At 43.9% G+C, this 21,570-nt stretch overlaps 1 protein-coding gene across 1 annotated transcript in view; it reads right to left on the bottom strand.

Moving 5' to 3' along the window:
• The window catches only part of HDC (histidine decarboxylase), a 29,709-nt gene extending 9,218 nt beyond the window's left edge, over window positions 1-20,491 (bottom strand). Inside the window, exons 1-9 of the mRNA XM_007935189.2 lie at window positions 20,461-20,491; window positions 16,687-16,859; window positions 10,424-10,537; window positions 9,413-9,535; window positions 8,040-8,174; window positions 6,959-7,102; window positions 6,359-6,425; window positions 5,386-5,548; window positions 5,204-5,294 (exon numbers count right to left, since the gene is read on the bottom strand). Of these exons, the coding sequence (XP_007933380.1) occupies window positions 5,204-5,294; window positions 5,386-5,548; window positions 6,359-6,425; window positions 6,959-7,102; window positions 8,040-8,174; window positions 9,413-9,535; window positions 10,424-10,537; window positions 16,687-16,859; window positions 20,461-20,491 (1,041 nt within the window). The remainder of the gene's footprint in view (window positions 1-5,203; window positions 5,295-5,385; window positions 5,549-6,358; window positions 6,426-6,958; window positions 7,103-8,039; window positions 8,175-9,412; window positions 9,536-10,423; window positions 10,538-16,686; window positions 16,860-20,460) is intronic.
• Between the last annotated feature and the right edge of the window lie 1,079 nt (window positions 20,492-21,570).

The raw sequence follows: 21,570 nt of genomic DNA, 5'->3' as shown, positions 1-21,570 counted from the left end.
AACAAAGTATATGTGAACTGCTGTATGGAAAGTGAATTTGCTCTGTAAATCTTCACCCATATCAAAATAAAATAAAATAAAAAAGCTTCTGCCATAGTTTCTGTTGACTGCAAACAAGTATTTGCCCCATTATATTTTTCTGCCTGTCCAAAGAATTGCCAAATCTTTGAGTAACAACTGGGATCTTAAAAGCTTGCAAGTGGACATCTAGATGCAATGATGGGTCTTTCCTTATCCAGAGCAAAGAAGAATGAAGAAAACCAAAGATGCATGGAAACAATTAGTCCAAGTGACTGGTATACCATGTGATCCTAAGCCTATATGACTGTGAGACCATAACTAGATGGTACCCAGCTACCACTGTCAATAACTCAGAGGGGGATTTATGTCAGAGATCCTGGATAGAATGGGAGAACAATGTGGAACAAAACTCAAAATCATTAATTAAAAAAAGAAAAAGGGACCAGGTTTGCTGGTCTATTAGAGCCTGATGGAACCACTGAGACTATGGCCCCTAGCTGCCCCTCAAGTCTGGAATTGAACCCACTCCTGTGGCTTTCAGCCAAACAAAAGACAGGCATATGAGCTGAACATTTACATTAACTAGATACACTCCTTGGAGAGATCAACCATGCAAGGGCCATGTATGCACAGGGAGACAGCTGGGGTGGGGGGCGGGCAGGAGTATACGGGAGGAAAGGACACAGGGAAGAGGTTACTTTGGGGAGGAAGTGGGAGGAGAGCTGTTGCATTGTGGGAAATTGCAGTCAATGTCATGAGTCAAAGTATATGTGAGCTGCTGTATGGAAAGTGATTTGCTCTGTAAACTTTAACCCAAATCAAAATAAAAATTAAAAAAAAAAAAAAAAGAATTGCCAAATCCTCACAGTTTCCTCACCTCCATCCTTCACCTCTGGTTTTCCTGACCTAGGCACAGTTAGGACATTGGCCCCTAGTAGACTAACAATGTTTCTCCTGCATAAAAGTACTAAGCCTTTGGTTTCCAAGGAAAGCTCTGTAGTTTTGAGGACCAGCTTGGGGACGTTTGTTTGCCAGCAGAGGGCACCAACACCTGAAAACAGAACAGAATCCTGTTTACTGGGAAAAATGTTGACTGGACGGACACTCTAGGAGGAGTAATGAATGGATAAACCGAAAAACCCATTGCCATTCCAGTTGATTCCAACTTCTAAAACAGGGGCCTTCTATGGGAACATTCTGGCTTCCAGATGGTTATGGCTAACTGGCTACTTTATTTCACCAGCAAACTAACAGAGATAAAACACCCTTTTAATTTTGATTTCTTCACAATCTTTCCTTATCCTTCATTGTTCCTCTCTGTTACTAGTCCAAAACTGATCCATGTTGATCTAGAGGGCAGTTCCAGCCAACATTTTCCACTGGAACAGGAAATTTGGACTCATGAAGGCTGACATGGCTTTTCTTTAACTTGAATTATTCTCAGGCCTCCTCTGTGTCATTTCAACAATTAGCAAGGTTTGGCAGGTGTTGTTATCTGCCAAACATAAGACGATGCCCATCTACAAAAGCTCTCTTCCACAGTACCTTTGGGACTGCAAGTATAGAGAGCTTCTCTACTGTCAGAGAATCCAGCCCTGATTTCTGGTGACTCCAGGTCCCCAGGGATTAAGTACCTAAATCTTCTCTCCCAGGATGTACCCTATTTCTGATGCATCCTGAGCAGAGCTGAGCTTCTATTTAAAGCTGCAGCCACTTGGGTTAAAAAGAGCCTAGGGCATGGGTCAGAGCAGCAAGAGAGACACCCAGAATCATGACAAAGATAGCATCTTCAGTTTTTCTAGGAGCTTCTTCATGGACTTGAAAATTAAACCCACGGGATTAGAGGAGAGGGGAGAATAAGCAGAAAGCAGCACCTTCTGGATATAGAAGTTAAAAAAAGTAAGGTCCCCAGAACCAGTGGTAGAATTAGTTGAATTTAATTTTTTATAAGTCATCTGGAATAGAGAGAGTATTGTAAAATCTCCAAACTGGTGGGAACAAACTATGGGAGGATCTTGAGGTACTATAAAACCAAAACCAAACCCATTGCCGTGGAGTTGGATCCAACCCATAGCGAGCCCTCCTTGGGTTTCTGAGGCAGTATCACTACGGAAGTAGATTGCCCACCCTTCCTTCCGAGGAGTGCTGATGGGTTTGAACCATCAGTCTTTTGGTTAGCAGTCACATGCCTTAAGCACTACACCAGCAGAGCTCCTTGAGGTACTATCATAAATGAATAAAAAGGGTAATATGAAATTCAAAATGGGTAAATGAGAAAATGCTCTTAAGTTATGATGACCAAAATACATTTATAGGAGAATGGGAACATTTAACACTCATGGGGGGAAAAAAATAGGGTTGGCTTCAAAGATATCTGATTATTGGGCTGTTGTGGAGTTCTTGGTTCTTAATTAAAAAAAAAAAAAAAAAAAAAAACTCATCAGAAAGGGCTAGGGCACCACAGCCAGCTAGCCAGAGGGAGTGAGTAGTTGGACCTGTAGGCTCGGGACCATGGTTGCAGGGGACATCAAGCTCAATTGGCATAATATACTACACAAAGATATTGTTCCACTTCCTACTTTGACGAGTAGTGACTGGGATCTTAAAAGCTTGCAAGCAGCCACCTAGATGAAATGATGGGTCTTTTCTTGTCCAGAGCAAAGAAGAATGAAGAAAACCAAAGATGCCTGGAAACAATTAGTTCAAGTGACTGGTACACCATGCTATCCTAAGCCTATACAACTATGAGACCAGAAAAACTAGATGGTGCCCGGCTACCACTGGAGGGGGATCTATGTAGGAGATCCTGGATAGAATGTGAGAACAATGTGGAACAAAACTCAAAATCATTAAAAAAAAAAAAAAGGATCAGGTTTGCTGGTCTATTAGAGCCTGATGGAACCACCGTGACTATGGCCCCTAGCTGTCCTTCAGGTCTGGAAGTAAACCCACACCTACGGCTTCCAGCTAAACAAAAGACAGGCATATGAGGTGAACATTTACACTAGGTAGATACACTCCTTGGAGAGATCAATCATGGGAGAACAGAGATCAACCTGTGTGCACAGGGAGACATTTCAGGGGGCAGGAGTACATGGGAGGGAAGGATACAGGGAAAGGGTAACTATGGGGAGGAAGTGGGAGGGGAGCTGTTGCATTGTGGGAAATTGCAGTCAATGTCATAAGACAAAGTGTATGTGAGCTGCTATATGGAAAGTGAATTAGCTCTGTAAACTTTCACCCAAACCACAATAAAAATTTAAAAAAAGAAAAAGAAAGGGCCAGGGCAATGAAAAAATAATTATTCTTCTATCTTTATCCACCTGGAGAAGGTCTCCCCCACCACTGCAAGCTTACTGCCTGTGTTTCCAATCAAAAAGCTTCAGAAATCTCAAGGGAGCTTGAACTGGTCTAAGGAAGAATAGCCTATTAATCAAGAAGTGATGGAGCTATTATTATATGGGCATTGTCTTAGGACTAAAAGAGCAAGACCCTTCAGTTGTCCAAGGAGATAAGACAAAACCACTTCTTTACAAAGAATGACTCTCACTGGTGCCAGTCCTCACTGTACTTCACTGCATCAATTCATTGCATCCTTTCAGCAAGCCTAAGGAGCTGGTATAATTATTATTATTATTATTATTATTATCCCCATTTTACAGATCCCCATTTTACAGACACAGTGTTTAAGTAACTCATCCAAGGCCACACAAATTAGTAAATGGAGGAGCCAGCATCCATACCCAAGTTACCTTTAGTGCCTACGTGTTTAACTGCTTTGCTGTAACAAATCTCCTCAGTACGATAGAAGAGCTTTTAGGAATATTAAATCAAACCAAAAAAAGAAAAGAAAAGAAAAAAGCTCATTGCCATTGAGTCGATTCTGACTCATAGTGACCCCTTTTGGGTTTCCGAGGTGCTAAATCTTTATGGAAGTAGATTGCCTGGTCTTCCTCCACGGGGTGGCTGATAGATTTGAACCACCAATCTTCTGGTTAGCAGGCAAATGCCTTAGGCACTATGCCTCCAGAGCTCCTTTAGGAATATTGTTGTTGTTGTTGTTGTTATGTGCCGTCGAGTCGGCCCCGACACTTAGCAACCACTCCTTGGGTTGCAAAGGCAGTATCACTACGGAAGTAGATTGCCCAACCTTCCTTCCAAGGAGTGGCTGGTGGGTTTGAACTGCCAGCCTTCTGGTTAGCAGTCAAGTGCCTTAGGCACTATGCTACCAGAGCTCCTAAAGGCCCACTGCTGGTATGGAATTCCAAACCAAGCTCTCTCCACTCTACTCGGCTGCTTCTTGTTGGCCGTGTTCTATGAGACATATTTGTTTGTTCCTGTTTTCTCTACAGTTAAAAGAAGGATTCTTCTTCAAACTGAGTTAATCTGGAAAATGTGTTTCCCTAGGAGATAATACAGGTTAGGAATGTGGACAGGTTCAAGAGAGTTTAGGTGCAGTTAGTTAGGAAGCCCAGAAAAGTTTGGAGGCACCCAGAACCGCAGAAACAGTACCTGTGCCCCATCCCTGCCACAGAGCATCCCACAGTGCCTCTATAAGGAGCAAGAAAGGAATGTGATTTAACTATGAGGCTACTTCCCTCACCCAAGGAAATTCTGCACCCCTGCCTGTGGGGACTAAGCAAAAAAATTAGTCAAGATGGAAGCAGAAGGAAAGTCGTCCACTAGGGTAGAGAGACTTGAACTGGGAATTAAAATGCAACCAATATTCTACTAACTAACTAACTCACTGCCATTGAGTCAGATCGGACTCATAGCAACCTCTCTTTGGGTTTCTGAGGCAGGATCACTATGGTAGATTGTCCAACCTTCCTTCTGAGGAGTGGCTGGTGGGTTTGAACTGCCAGCCCTCTGGTTAGCAGTTAAATGCCTTAGGCACTACGCCACTAGAGCTCTCAACAGATATTCAGGAAACTCGGAGTGCCAAATCCATTCTAACTCAAATTTCCTGAAGTTTTTAACTGTTTGCAGGCCTTCATTCTACATGCTTGGGCACAACTTGAAACCAATGGTATATGATAGCAATATTATGGGATGGGCTCATAGCATGCATTGTTCCAACAGAAGCTGACATGCAGAGACCATTGGTGGGCCTATACAGCCAGTCTCAGACCTGAGGACCCTCTCAGAAGCTTGCCCAACTGTCCATTCTCTGGCCACTCACCATGAAGTCAGTGGCTGCACCTGAGTTGGCATGCCTGAGGTAGATGGGGTTCACGCTGAAAGTTTGCTGCAGCTTGTACTTGTCCTTGACCCTGCAGGATTACAAAGGGGCATTAATCGCTGAGGCCTCTCCAGAGGAAGTAAGGTTTCCCCGCATACTCAGAGCTTGACTGCCACACTCACCAGAACCCAGTACAGTCAAAATGCACCATCATCCACTTGGAAGGATTAAAGGTGAAGGAATCTGCATACTCGATGCCTTTCAGAAATCCCTGGAACTCAGGGCACAAGAAGGCAGTGCCTGCATAGGCAGCATCGATATGGAGCCAGAGCCCCTCCCTGGCACCTGAGGAGACAAGGGTCATATGGCTAAGGAGTATGTGGTACAACCAACTGAGCAAAAGCCTTCTCTGACCTGACCAAGCTGGATGGTGTACTGCAAAGAGAAGGATGAGACACGTGAGGAAGTGAGCTGAATGAGCCGCCTCCACTTCCTCTCTAGAAAGCCTATCAAGCTTCTCCCTGGCTTTTTCCTGTCACCAGGCAGGAAGTCAACATCCTTTTGGCCTCAGACTAGAACTTACTGCTACAGAAACCAGCTTCCCATTGGCCCAGAGAGCAGTATTAGTGCATCTAGTATAAAGTCAGAGAGGAAATGTCTCCCTTTTTAGTGGGCATCTTGTTTAGGGATTTTAAACAATCCAATTTGGGTCCCTTCTCCACCGTTATCTCCCATCATGATTTCTCCAACACTTCTCTTTTCCTTTTCTCACCCTAGAGTAGATGATATTTCTTGTGGTCTCATTCACTCTGTGTTTTGGTTATAACCTGCTTGAAGTGACATTTGACATACAAGTGAGATGGTGAGAACACAGGGTGTGGGTAGGGGTGGGGTGAAGGGTGGGAGTCTCTCCCTCTGTTGCCTCCTAGATGAGATCCAAGATAGAGCAGTGCAGTTCAAACCATTGGTTAGACCAATGGGAAAAGCAGTGGCCTGGACTGGCTGGGAGAAAGCCCTTGTGGTCTTCAGTGGCTCTTCCTGTGCTCTCCACATTGACCAAAGAGGGACTACAATAATCCCACCAAGCTGGTTTCAGGTTCTTGCTCTAAAGACATATATTACTTGTCTTCCTAAGCAGACAGGGCATATACTTACAGATGGGGCCCAGCTCTGACAGGCAGTCAAACGCACAGACCCCAGTGGTCCCTAGTGTTGCACACACCTGGGGAAGAATAAAGGCACTTTAACAGGGGAAGGTAAGTGACCTGAAAAAAAATGATCTAAACACAGACATTACCTGCTGCACCCATGCCACTGGAGCAGTGCATAGTTTACACTATTTTTTTACCACGACCCACAGTAAGAGATATATGCTATACTGCAATCTAGTTCATATATTGTATTTGAAATAAAATGAGTATTTGAAATACATTTGTATATGAAATAAAAGTTTCACAAAAGTATGCATATCCTAACTAGATGAATGTACTCTGATATTTTCTATTCTATTTCTCTCTCTCTTTCTTCCTCTCTACTTGTTATGTCCCACAAAATGTATTTCACAACACACCTTATAATATATCTAAATGATATAGCTTAATCATAATCTAGGTTAATAATACAGCTCAAATTTGTAATACATTGTATTTGAGGACCTTCTTGGTTTTGTTTGCAGCATGTTGCTGAATTCTGCCAAAATCCCTTCCTTCCCTCCAAGTTCTGTTGTTCTAAGCTTACAAATACATCCTGACTTACAAAGACAGGCACCAAGCCCCGCTCTTTGTCCTCCTCAATAGCTTTCTGAAGAGTGTCACCTCGGAGGGAGAAGTTGTTATCCACAGGCAAAAATCTCATCTTCACAAGAGATATCAAACCAGCCTTTTCCACTGAGGAGTGGGCCTAGAAAGACCATAGAGACCTATTAGCAAAGAATTGTCCTGAGGCGAGCACTCCCCAGAAAGTGCTGACAGGTAGCACTAAGGGAACTAAATACAAACGTTTCAACATTGCCTTACCCTGTAGTTCCTAGAGGAGCCCCTGGGTAGTGCAAAATGGTTGCACGCTCAACCATTAACAAAAAGGTTGGAGGTTCAAGTCCACCCAGGGGTGTCTTGGAAGAAAGGTTTGGTGATATACTTCCCCAAAACCCGCCATTCAAAACCCTATGGAGTAGTTTTACTCTGACATACATGGGGTGAACATAAATTGTAATCCACTCGGCAAAAAAAAAAAAGAAGGTGGGGACCAGGTTTGCTAGTCCAATAGAGCCTGGTGAAACCACTGAGACTATGGCCCCTAGCTGCCCTTCAGGTCTGGAATTGAACCCACACCTGTGGTTTCCAGCCAAACAAAGCACAGGCAAGTGAGTTAAACATTTACCTCAAGTAGACACACACCCTGGAGAGAACAATCATGGGAGAAGGAAGGGCTGCTTATGCACAGGGAGACAGCTCAGGGCGCAGAAGAGTATGGAGGGATGGACACTGGGAAGAGGTAACTATGGGGAGGAAGTGGGAGGGGAGCTGTTGTATTGTAAATTTTGGTCAATGACATGAGACAAAGTATATGTGAACTGCTGTATGAAAAGTGAATTTACTCTGTAAATCTTCACCCAAATCAAAACAAAATTAAAAAAAAAATTGTAATCCACTCAACAAAATTTAGGATGTTTCTGTTTGTTTGTTTTATAGGTCCTGGAGACAACCTCCAAGATCTGAACTATCCTGAACCTCAGCACAATCATGTCTAGGAGAAAACTGCTCAAGAACTGAAGACTCCAGAAGCCAGGGGCTCAATCAAGCGATGACCTGAGGTTTGTCCTGCATTGGGCACTCACCTGGTCAGAGGCATAGGCAATGAGTTGGGCATTCAGAGTGGACTCATCAGCATCAGACTCAGACTTTTTCATTTCCAGGATTTTGTTCTTCCTTGCTGCCAGCAAAGCTATCAAGGTTGATTCACTGACTGTGCTCTGTAATGGAAACAAGATCACCAATGGCACCCTCTCTCTCTGTTTTCTCTTACCAAATTCTCCCTGGTGTTTCATAGGGAAGTGTATGTGTGTGTGTGTAATGTTGTTGTTGTTGTTGTAGTTGTGTGCCGTCGAGTCGGCCCTGACTCATAGCGACCCCTCCTTGGGTTTCCGAGGCAGTATCACTACAGAAGTAGATTGCCCAGCCTTCCTTCCGAGGAGTGGTTGGTGGGTTTGAACCTCCAGTTAGTAAAACATACACAGCTCCTGCCTAAGGGGCATCCTTTCTCCTCAACAGGTATACTTAGTCTGCCTTCCACATTCACAGTACCCTACGTCCTGGGACACCTGTATGTAATTTTCCAGGGAAGTAATGAAAACAAGTGTTTATCTAATATCAACATTCTTAATAGAGATGTCACAGAGACCAAAAAGAAGAATGACTTCTCTGACAGATATAAATTTTCTCCCGATGAAAAAACTATTTTAAAAGATGTACCTCTCAATTTCCAAGGTATGAAGATGGATTTTGATGAGAGTCTGGCTCTGTTTTTGTTGCTGTTAACACTTGTGACCTTGAGCTACTACTGCCCTTGGCAATGACATTTTCCATCCATAAGATGAAGAGAATTTCTTTAACTGCCTCTTGAGGTGGGAGCATAGGTTATTCCAACAAGGGTTAGACCCTGAATGTCCACAACAGGCAGTAATTTGTGTTTTTTTGAGATTCAAACTTTTATCTTGCTATGAGGCTGGTGTGAGAATCAGCTAGTGAGTGGGTCCAGAAAATAAGGCTGCTGTCATTTAATAGAGCAGGTCATTTAATCTTCACATCCACTCTTTCAGAAAAACATTGCTATTACTACCCCTATTTTATAGAGACTAAAAAAAAAAAAAGAGAAAGGAAGAGACAGTGGTGGTGACAGCAGGGTAAAGGCAGCAGAGGTCAGGGTGGTATTGGCAGCAATGGTGGGAGTGGTGGCAGTGGCAGAGGTCATAGCTATGGAGATGGTGGTGTTGATGACAGTGGTGTCAATCATGGTAGTGCTGGTGGTGTTGGTGATGATGGTGTCAATCATGGTAGTGCTGATGGAAATGATGATGATGGTGGTGACGGTGACAGTAACGGTGTGAGGAACATGGTAGAAACCTCACGGAAACAAAAGAATTGCCCAAGCAAGCCTTTGGCTACTTAAACCTTTTGGCATAACTCAGTAGAATTTTCCTATTGAAGGCACCTGCAAGACACCTCCTCCCTGGCTGCTGGGGTGGTGGTGCAGGAAGTGCTCTGGGAGTCCCAGCATTTTTGCCAGCCAGTCCATGACATTCATCTCCAGCTCCGTGCACACAGGACTGGAAGCCTGAAAGAGGGAAAGGAAGGTCATTAGGATACCCCCCTTACCCAGAAACACATCCATTTCTGCCCTGGACCTTCTTGGCTGTGATGATATCAGTGGGAGCCTATCATCTCCTAGGAAAAAAGGGTCAAGGTCAGGCTTTGTGCCCCACCTCTACCTCATCCTCTGCCAAACCAAAAAGGAAAAGATTTTGAAGCTTAGGATTCATGCAGCCTTCACTGGGATAGATTCCTTTATGACTCCAAGACTCTAGAAATGATTGGTTTGGATTTGGCTCCCCAGTCCCTAAAATATGTAGCTGAGAAGCATTCTAAAGCCTGGGAGGGGGAGTTTTAGGACTAAAATAGAAAGCACTCCTTCCTGGAAATGATAATAACCTCCCCCCTTACACACTCACAGACACTGATGATAGTTGAGGCTTAAAATACAAAGATGTTCTATGAGGCAATTGGCACAATTTCAAGCTGATGGGTACTTATGAAGTTATTAAGGGAAGGCTGAGAGCATGTCCCTAGTCTCTCAAAGACAAGAGTATGGAAGTAGTTGGGACCCACCAGGCACAGAAGTGCACTGGTTAGGGACCTAACTTTTGGCAAAAGAGAGATGTCAGTTCGAATATCATCTCTCTGTTTAGCAGCAGTATGATCTTGGAGAGATAAGATGCTTAAGCCTCAATCACCTCATCTGAAAAATGAGGCCAATACTCCTGATGCTATAAGTGTTAAAGAAATTAAATGAGATAATTTATATAAAGTATAAGGTCATGAATGTAACCATTATTAATATTTAACTTGGGGCCCTGTTCATAGAGTAGGACAAAACATGTCTGTCCCCAGATACTACTTCCTGCTGTGTCCCCTGCTGCCACTGGTTATGGCTTTTGCTACTCACCCAGGTGAATCCCAAGCAGTTGATGGCATCGGCCAGCATGTCTCCCAGCAAGGATGGCCAAGAAGTGAGGGCTGGGAAGTAGGCATGCATGTGGGGGCTCTGCCAGTGTACCACCTGGGGGCAGAGCATGCACACAATTGGCACCAGGAGCCATTTTTGTGAGGAGCTCCACCTCCAGTGATCCTCCCAGACAAGTGACACAAATCCATAAAAATCAGACATATTCATTGCCACGTTTCTGGTATTCTAACCCAGTTCATCAGTAGGTTGCACATATGAAAAGACCAGAAAAGAGTGTGCAAAATGAAAATTGTTACAGTAATTAGGGCTGTGCTATTCTGAGTCGTGTTCACATTTGTCTCCAATGCTTACTCCCTACATCTTCCCCGCCCAGTAATAAGAGAAAGAGGAGACTATAGGTGCTAGAAGAGCAGGTTGCTTGTCTCAGCCAGTTTCTTGTAAAAACTATCTTTTATTTTATGAAGCACTGAGCTTTTAGGCACCCAAATGGGAATGGGCTCAAAGTTTCCTTAGCTTCCCAGTGGTGATGGAGAGAAAGAAGAGAGGGCTAGCATCCAGGCTACCCCTGAGCCCACAATTAAGAAAGAAAAGAAAAACTAGATAATAGAATATTGTTGACATTGTTGTTGTTGTTAATTGTCTCTGAGTCAGCCCCTGACTCACGGGAAACCCATGCACAGTAGGATGGAAGGCTGCCTGGTCCTACACCACCTTGTGATTGGCTGCATATCAGACCATTGTGATCCATAGGGTTTTCATTGCTGGATTTTCAGAAGTAGATCTTCCTAGTCTGTGTTAGACTGAAAGCTCCACTGAAACCTGTACAGCATCACAGCAATAGGCAGGCCTCTGCTGACAGACAAGTGGTAGCTACGCATGATGTGCAATGGCCAGAAAGCCAACCCAGGTCTCCTGTATGGAAGATAGGAATTCTACCAATTATCCAGTCACAGAATGGAATGGAGGTTTTTGTTTTGTTTTATTTAAAAAAAAAGAAAGAAAGAAGCACCAATACATGCTTCTTGGATAAGCATGGATAAGCATGGATAAGCCTCGAAAACATTATGCTAAGTGATCGAAGCCAGACACAAAAGGCCACATATTGTATGATTCCATTTATATGACATGTCCAGGATAGGTAAATCCATAGTTAAAAACAGATTGGTGGTTACCAGGGGCTGGGGGTGGAGGAAGGAATGGGGAGCAACTGCTTACCAGTTACAGGCTTTCCTTCTGGGATGAAAATATTTTGAACCTAAATAAAGGTGGTGGTTGCACAACATTATGAATGTCCTAAATGCCACTGAATTGTTCACCTTAAAATGGTTCATTTTATGTTATGTGCCTTTTACCTCGATTTTAAACAATGGATGTAAAGAGGAACTGGACAGACAGGGCTCCCATAAGAGGCCTCTGAAGCATCCTCCATGGTTCATCTGCCCCACTGATTATCTAATCTCACCTCATCTCACAGTTCTGCAACCATGTCCTGTTCATTTCAGTGATCGTGTTTTTGAGCAATGCTGTGTTCTCTGACAGGAAGGTGCTCCCACACAGACATGACCACCCAACATCTGTTAATTCGTAGAGAGTTACTAAATATTTCTTTCCTCCATGACCCTTTCCCAGCTCTCCTGGTCCCGTTGATCCCTCCTGTCACACAGAGCACTCTCATTCTAGGCAGTGCAACCTTCAGAGGACTCAGTAGATAACATCTCAGGGCATCATCCGGTCATTCAGTGTGCACAATTCTGATAATGCTTCACGAGCAAGGACTGGGTCCTAGACAGCGTGTTACAATGGAAGGAGCATAATGAAGTTCAAAGTCATAGGTTCCAGTCCTGCCTCTGTCCCTAAGCAGCAATGTGACCTTATTGATTTACTGTGGAGCTAAAGCTAAAGAACTCAAGCTTCCAGATCCCACATTTATAAGGACTTGTTTCAAGATCCATACTTAATTTTTTTTTCTTAAAGGGAATCCCGAAATTTGTGTATCCTTCAGGCCCCATAAAGCCAGGATCCTACCCTGCATATTTTTTAGACCTCAATTTCTCATTATAAAATAAATCCTGTCTCCCATGGTTATTGTATGGGTCAGCAGGGGCTGAAGATTTGTAAAACATACAGCACTGTGGTAGCATAGTGCCTAAAGTATTTGACTGAGGTTCAAATCCACCAGCCACTCTGTGGAAGGAAAACTGGGTAATCTACTGCTATAAAGATTTACTGCCTCGGAAGCCCAAAGGGGGTTGCTATGAGTCAGAATTGACTCAATGACAGTGAGTTTGGTTTGGTTTGGATTATTAATAAGATCTTTGGGTGGTGAAAACAGCTAACAGTCTTGGCCACTAACTGAAAGTTTGGAGGTTTGAGTCCACCCAAAGAAGGCTCAGCAGAAAAGCCAAGAGATCTTGCAAAAGATCAGCCATTGAAAACCCTGTAGAGTGCCATTGTACTCTCACCAGGTCACCATGAGTCAGAGCCAACTCAGCAGCAACTAGTTTTAATGTTAATGGCAACCTGTTGTTGTTGTTACATGCCATTGACTGGGACCCGACTCATAGCGACCCCTCCTTGGGTTTCCAAGGTGGTATCACTATAGAAGTAGATTGCCCAACTTTCGTTCCGAGGAGTGGCTGGTGGATTTTAACCACCAACCTTCTGGTTAGCAGTCAAGTGCCTTAGGCACTATGCCACCAGAGCTCCTAATACTGTAGTAAAAGACACATTCCATGTCCTGACTTCACTCTTAGATAATCAAAATTTTCCTTTGATTTTCACCAGGTAGAAGGTTTCCTGTTGTTATTAGGCACCGTCTAGTCTATTTTCAACTGATAGCAACCCTATGTGACAGAAAATAATTGCCCCATTGGGTTTTTTAGGCTGTAATATTTATGGGAGAAGATCACCAGGTCTTTTTCTCCTGCAGAGCCACTAGATGGGTTTGAACCATTAACCTTTGGGTTAGCAACTGAATGCTTAACTTTTATACCACCTGGGATCATTGAAAGTATCTTATGTAATAACAGTATCTTCTGCTTTACATGTTTTATCTTACTTACTGCTGACAGTACCCACATGCTGTAGTTTCTACCACTACCCTAGTTTTACAGATGATGATTGGGGCTGGCAGAGACAGACAGCATGCCTGTGGTCACATACATCTCACAAGGGATAGATCACAGAGCCAAGACAGGAGTCCAAACCTGTGTGACTCCAGAACCCAAGTATGTCAGCAGGATGGCATTCTCCCCCTGGACCACCTCTTCTCCCTCATGAAGAGTAAATAAGGGTGTTCTAACCAAGGTTGGACTTAAAGGAGAAGGAGACTTTTTCTCCATTTAGCTTGGGAGGTGGCAGGAAGGAAACAATTTTTCCAGCTTTCAATGAGGGTGCTGACCATGTTAAGAAAGCAAAGGATCAACTGTTTTCAGGCAACTCCCAGAGGCTGGTCCAACCTGTGAGATGAGATGAAAGATCAGGCATTCCTTATCGTGGTATTTAGTGACAGTATGTTGGAAACCCCAGAGGAGGGCTCCCATCTCCTGACCCTATCAAGAGGCAATTGTCTGTTCTTGTAAGATAAATAAGAAAAGATAAGCCAGAGGAGCCCTTATCGAAAGCAGACATGCCTCTGTGTCCAGAAATGAGCCTCTTTGACCACACCCTCCCTCAAGCAACTGCTAGAATTTCTTTCAATCAAATGAATCAGCTCATTGCCCCATCTTTTGACAGTTTCTTTCAGTCTTACTGCCAGATTACAGTTAGCTCCTGGTCAGATTACACTTTACAGAACGGGATCTGTGTGATAATCTTATCTGGGAGTTGGTCTCCTTGGTAAAGCTTTGAGGATGGTGAGGACACATCTCAAGTCAGCCTTGGAAAGAGCCTCTGCAATTCAGAGCACAAATGCCCCAAGCAGAGAGTGGAAGGGCACAGCTGAAGGGGTGACATTGGGTGCCCAGCTTCATCATGGGCTCAGCCTGGGTGCACTATGTCACTCACCAGTAAAGGTAGTGAAGTGCTGGAGAAAGAGCCAAGACTTTAGAGTAAGACTGGCTTACATTAAAATCTTGAATCTGCCAGGTAATTATTCTGTGTGACTTTTGTCAAGACAATTAACTTCTCTGAGTATTAGTTTCCTTACCTGTAAAACAAGGATTCTAGGGTTACTGTAGAATCCCTGGGTGGTGCAAATGATTTATGTGCTCTGCTGACTCAAAGGTTGGAAGTTCAAGGCCACCCAGAGGCACTTGGAACAAAATCCTGGCAATTTACTTCCAAAGAATCAGTCATTGAAAACCCTATTGTGACACACAGGGGGTCACCAGGAGTCAGAGTTGACTCGGTGATCACTGGACAGGACTGGAAGGTCACTGCAAGGATTAAATGAGCTTGCCTTTAAAGTGACTAGTACAGTGCCTGGCATATGGCATGTTGTTGTCATTGTTAGGTACCATTGGGTCGGCTCCGACTCATAGCAACCTTGTGTACAGCAGAACAAACACTGCCCGGTCCTGTGCCAGCCCCATAATCCTTGCTATACCTGAGCCCATCATTACCCATCGACAATGAGGGCCTTCCCCTGTATCGCTGACCCTCCACTTCACCAAGCATGATATCCTTCTCCAGGGAATGGTCCCTTCTGACAATATGACCAAAGTAAGTGAGACGAAGTCTGGACATTTTCACTTCCAAGGAGTACTCCGGCTGCAATTCTTCCAGGGAGCTCAATAAAAGGAAGGAGGCCTGGTGTCAGAGCTTTGAACTGGTTTAGCCTGGTTCAGTCATGGCTGACAAAATGACACCAGAATGGACTTGAATTTTTAAAACATGGGTGAACTGGAATGATAATCTGAATGGGAAAAATTACAAAGCTCTGCTAGAAACCTAATCTGCTTTTTAGAAAATAAGGGCAGCATGCACATTGCCAAACCAAAACCCAAACCAAACACTGCCGTGGAGTCAGATCTGACTCATAGTGACCCCTCCTTGGGTTTCCAAGGTGGTAGCACTACAGAAGTATATTGCCCAACCTTCCTTCTGAGGAGTGGCTGGTGGGTTTGAACCACCAGCCTTCTGGTTAGCAGTCAAATGCCTTAGGCACTATGCCACCAGAGTTGCATGACAGCCAAATCCCTTGAACAACTGAGTTGAAAACAGTGGGGCTCAGCTCAAAGATGGCGACCAACCACTCTACTTTGAATCGATGACTACGGTCCTGGCAATGATCCAATGTCACACACATCAGAACTCACTATTACCTCTTCAGAGTCTCCCAATCCAGAGCTTCAACCCATAATTTTTCCTATTCCATTTATCATTTCAGATCATCCAAATTTTAAAATTCAGGTCTGTTCTTGTTTCACTTTGTTAGCCATGACTGAACTGATTGCAATAGGTTCAACACCTTGCCTGGTGGGTGTTTAGTGTGAGCACCCTGGCACAGTTCCTCACCCCTGGTGGCCAGGGGCATTAGCAAAACCCAAAGTGAGCTTCCTATTGCAGGGGCTGAAGCTCCAGCCCCATGCATTACTAAGCTTCCAGATTCACATCTATTCCCTAGCCCAGGTCAGAGCTCTCACCAGCTTACATCCTTTGTCATGGAGAGTATCAGTGAGTCAGGGGGAAGCTCTTCCTACCCTTGAAAAGCATCTCAATCACAAGGCTTTGCCTAGTAAGGAAGATCATGGTTCTCACTTCACAAAAGAGAAAGGAGGGGGCTGACTGGAGCCCCTCCACCTCTTGGACTTCCCAACCTGATAACCATGGTGACCTCAGGGGGCCATATTCCCAGCCTCTTCCCTTCCCTTTGGCATGGTCTCAGACTTTCTGTAACAGAATCCCTGGCTCTGTCCTTTGTGCCTTCAGGGTCTATCTCTAGCTTCCTCTGTCTGGCCATGAAATTGTAGTTTCACCTCAGACCCAGTTTTCACTTCTTGGCCCATCTCACCAGAATTCCACACTTCAGTCGTTCTCCAGCCCTGGTACCCTGGGATGCAGTCCTTGTTCTCCTTTGGGTCCCCACCCAGTACTACAGGCTAGCCCTGGCATCAAAAACCTAATGTCTATCAAAGTCCTGACCCTCCACTTGTCCAGCTGGCAAGCTTGAATGTTGATGGCAAGTAGCCTAAAGATTAACTTTCATCCCAGGCTGATCCAGAGAGCCTTTCCTTCAGGGCTACCACTCACCTCCCTGTGCCCTAAAATCCAGAATCCCCCTTGTAGTCACTGTTTCTCACCCCAGGCATGATGATCCTCTCAATGTCCTCAAAGATGCTGTCCCAACTGTCAGGTTCCTCAGGAGCTCTCTCAGGAAGCTGGGCTCGCAGGTAGCCAGGCTGAACGTCTGGGGTGACCTGCCTCTCCCGCACAGTGCTCAGGTACTGGCAGATGTAATCCACCATCTCTTTTCCTAGAAGGAAGGCAGAGAAACCAAGCTTATGACTTCTGACTGGGTCTGACCAATTCGTGCCTATTTACCTTGGGTCTGGGACAAGAGACTTGGTGAAGGAAAAAGATTCACAGGCCAGCAAGAGAAATCTTGGGCTCCAGAATGGAATAATGAGTGAGGGAGTGAATGAATTATGGAGGGAGTGTATGAGTGAACAAATGAATAGGAAGGAAATTCTCCAAAGCAGAAAACTCTAGCACCAAAGAAAAATATTTCTTTCTCCTCCCCCTTAATTTATCAATCTTGATCATTTCTCCTACCTTTATTTTCTTCTCAAAGAACAGAACATCTATTCATTTATTACCTCACAGATTCAGTAGAAATTCAGTGGCTCTTTCTGTCCAAAAAGACTATTTTACACCCACACCCACTAAGGGAGCTCTGGTAGTGTAGTGCCTAAGGCACTCGACTGATAACCAGAAGGCTGGTGGTTCAAACCCACCAGCCACTCCTCGGAAGGAAGATGGGGCAATCTACTTCCATAGTGATACTGCCTCGGAAGCCCAAGGAGGGGTCGCTATGAGTCAGGTCCGACTCGACGGCACATAACAACAACAACACCCACTATATTATTCGTTAGCAAGATGGCAAATTTCCATGCCCAGTCTAATAAAGGGTGAAAAACTATTTGATCACCATTCCTACTGGATCTGTAATTCCTCACCTTTTTTTTTTTTTTTTTTTTTGGACCTATGGATATCTTTCAGAATCCAGTTAAAAGTCTAAACTTACACTCACTGAAGGACAAATATTGTATGATCCCACTTAACTGAATACCTAGAATAGGCAATATACAGAGCCCATAGTTTATTAGTGATAATCAAGGGCAGGTGAGAGGGAGGGGGGAAAAGGGGACTCATTGCTTAGTGGACACTGAGCTTCTATTAAAAGTGATAGAAAATTTTGGAAATAGATAGCAGCAATGTAAAACAAATGAGTCCTAGTGGCACAGTGGTTAAGCACTTGCTGCTAACTAAAAGGTCAGTGGTTTGAACCCACCAGTTGCTCCACAGGAGAAAGATGTGGCAGTTCACTTCTGTATAGATGACAGCCTTGGAAACCCTATGGGGCAGTTCTACTCTGTCTTACAGGGTTGCTGTGAATGGGAATGGACTTAATGGCAACAGGTTTTGGTTTTTGGTAATGTTAAACAATGTGGTGAAGGTCATTAATGTTACCTAATTGTATATGTAGGATCTCTGGTGGTGTAGTGCCTAAGACACTTGACTGCTAACCAGAAGGCTGGTGGTTCAAATCCACCTGCCACTCCTGGGAAGGAAGGTTGGGCAATCTACTTCCACAGTGATAATTGCCTCGAAAATCCAAGGAGCGGTTGCTATAAGTTGGATCCAACTCCGCAGCAGTGAGTTTGATTCTTTTGGTGTTCTTTAATTGTACATGTAAAAAATCTTGAAAGGGCAAATGTTTGTTTACATACATATTTACTGCAAGATTAAAAAAAAAAAAACTTGTAAACTTTTACACACACAAAAAAATTTTTTTGTATAATTTCTGTTGTTGTTATGTGCCCTCGAATCAGACCTGACTCATAGCAGAGACCCTCCTTGGGTTTCCGAGGCGGTATCACTATGGAAGTAGATTACCCAACCTGCCTTCCAAGGAGTGGCTGGTGGGTTTGAACTGCCAGCCTTCTGGTTAGCAGCCAAGTGCCTTAGGCACTATGCTACCAGAACTCCCAACCATAGGTCCAGATTAAGAACGCCTGACATCTCAGGGAAATGAGCAACTGTGCCTTAATCACTTTTTTTTATCTATCTATACCCCCTGCCCCTCACACCGTAGTGTCTAGACATATTTAAGATGATCAAAGAATTTTATCAAATGATTAAGGAAGAAAGAAACCAAAGGCAAATACTCTGAAGTCACTGCAAATGTGTTTTTCTTTCTTCTCTTTCATTTCTCTGGGACTGGTCTCAATCTTCAGTGCCTGTCTCTTGCTCACTCTGCATCTCTCTCATGTTCTCTCTCTCTCTCTTTCTCTCTCTCTCATTGTTTCTCTCCCTTTCTGTGTGTCCAAGTATTTCTCTCAATATTTATAATCCTTCCTTAGCATCCCAGAGTATATTTTCCCCCCGCAAAGAGAGAGATACAGAGGAGAGAAGAGAGAAACCATATTCTTCTCTCTTCACTAGTTCATACAAAGTTCTTATAATCAGGACCAGTCCTGGACAAAAGTGTGAAGGAAACAGAGAGCTTTCATAGCCCTTCTCTTTTCTTCCTGCTCTCCTCCTCCCCCTCCTCCCCTCCCATGGTCAGTGCCTCTCTCAGAGGCCCCCACCAAAGCTCTCAGAGCTCAGGACCTAGCCTCCCACTTGTCCAGGGACAGCATCAAATGTATTTTTGTTCCATTCACAGGATGAATTTCCACAGGAACCTGCTCTCACCTAAATGTGTCTTGGGAAAGCAATGGAATAAGCTAATACATTAAAGTGTAAAGGTTGATGGCAACTTGGGTTGTCTCTGAGTGGAGAAGAAAGAGTAAAAATCAAATTTTACATGACATAATACCTGGCAGCCAAAAATTTTTAGATAATCTGACAGATCAGTTGGGGTGGTGAAGCTATAAAAAATTATGGAGAGGAAGATATTCAAGATCCTCTTGAAAGCAACTATCCACTTTCCCTGAGGAAAGCCATGCCCCAAAGCAGGGTATCCGTTTGGTTTTGCTCATCACACAAGGTTTGATACATAACACCAACCAAACTCACTCAGGTCTATCCTTCTGCGAGCCACTGGATGGATTCTAACCTGGATTCCAACTCCCAACCTTTAGGTTAGCAGCCAATTGCAAACTGCTTATGCCACCAGGCTTCCTGATACATTCTTTTGTTGTTATTAGATGTCATTATGTCCATTTAGACTCACAGTAACCCTATGTGACAGAGTAGAACTGTCATATAGAATTTCCTAGGCTGTAGTCTTTACGGGAACAGAATACTAGGTCTTTTCCCATAGAATCACTGGGTAGGTTTGAAGCAAATCTCTCAGCAGTTAAGCACTTAACAGTTGTGCCACCAGACCTCCTTTTCCATACATAGTAGGTACTCACTAAATATTTATGGAAGTAATGACTAAACAAAAGAACAGGCACTGTGACATTAACATGATTGATATGCTCACAGATAGAAAAATGAATGGTAAGGAAGTAGATTTTGCAACAACTACAGAATACTTCTAGGAATTTTTTTTTTTTTTTTTTTCTCTTTCAGGATATGAATGATTCCTTTTTTCCCCATTTAGTCTACCAGGAATTTAAATCCTCTTTCTTGTGAGAAAGTAGAAAGGAAAATGGTGACACAGCAGAGTGGACCTATATGAAAGTTGGAATATGAGAGAGAGAATGAAAGAGAGATTGAGAAAAGCTTAAACTTTGATCCTGCATCCCTGGAAAATATTGGTGAAGCCAATTCTAATTCTTTAATTAAAATGCAAATCAATTCTAATTCTCCCAGTCAAATGACACCCCACAGGGCCACCCACCAGTAGCAGTGCCCGCAGGAGATGGTAGAAGGGGAGAGAGTCAGGGATGCCCATCACTCACCTCTCTCTCTGTACTCCTCCGGCTTCATCATCTCTCCCTGGGCTCACGCTCTTTCTCACAGACAGACACGCAGGAGGAGGAAAAGGTGGAAGGCAGTGGAGCAGCCCAGCCTCCTGCCTGCTGGTCCTACACACTCCTTGGAGACCAGTGTGAGACCTTTATTTAAAGGATTCACTGATGTGTCCTTTGGCTTTAGCTCCGCCCTTCAAAGTCCCTTCCTCTAGGTTCAATTAATTCCACCCCTTTCCCCTCCACACTGACTCTTTGTTGGGGACAGTGACCAGAACTTCAGCTTGTCAAAAGGATCAGAATAAAAGACACTTCTAAAATTAAACAGTACACTTAGCAACTCAGGCCTGCAGGCAGCACTCAGGTGGATGTGGTACAAGAGACTTCAGTTCTTTCTGCCCCTGAATTCAGACAATGGGGCCCCAACCTCAATAACAGTTCCCAGCTCAGTAGAGAAGCCCCAGGTGTATAGAATGAGCAATATCACTCTCGCCACTGCTTCCCCATCAGCAGTGGAGAAGGTGGAACAGGCACTTAGAATGACGGTCCCTTACTGACCAGGTTGTGCTAAGGCACAGGCAGATGTTACCATCTCTAACACAATTTTTGTTCATTAATACATAAAACATGTTGTGGAAAGATGAAGAAACACAGATAGGCAAAAATAATAAAGATGAACATATCACCCAGAAATAATCACTTTTAGCACTTAACAGGGTGTGTGTGTGTATGTGTGTGTGGAGCCAAGCAGAAACTACTTGTTACATGCTATTCCCCAAGTCTTTCCACAAAAACTAACTAGTCTTTCCTTCAACCTCACAAATAAAAGAAGGATAAGGCTTTAAAGAACACCTAAGTGTGTTCTTTATAAAACATTCTGTTTTAGATATGACTATCCCTGGAAGGAGCTGCCTAAGGCACTTGACTGCTAACCAGAAGGCTGGCAGTTCAAACCCACCAGCCACTCCTCAGAAGGAAGGTTGGGCAATCTATTTCCATAGTGATACTGCCTCGGAAACCCAAGGAAGGGTCACTATGAGTCAGGTCCGACTCGATGACACATAACAACAAATCTCTAGAAGACAAGGGCATTAACTGCCC

Source organism: Orycteropus afer, unplaced genomic scaffold, assembly GCF_000298275.1.
Source record: "Orycteropus afer afer isolate SDZICR_OR568_19922 unplaced genomic scaffold, OryAfe1.0 scaffold00026, whole genome shotgun sequence".
Taxonomy (NCBI): Eukaryota; Metazoa; Chordata; class Mammalia; order Tubulidentata; family Orycteropodidae; genus Orycteropus; species Orycteropus afer.
This window is presented reverse-complemented; position numbering and strand designations above follow the sequence as displayed.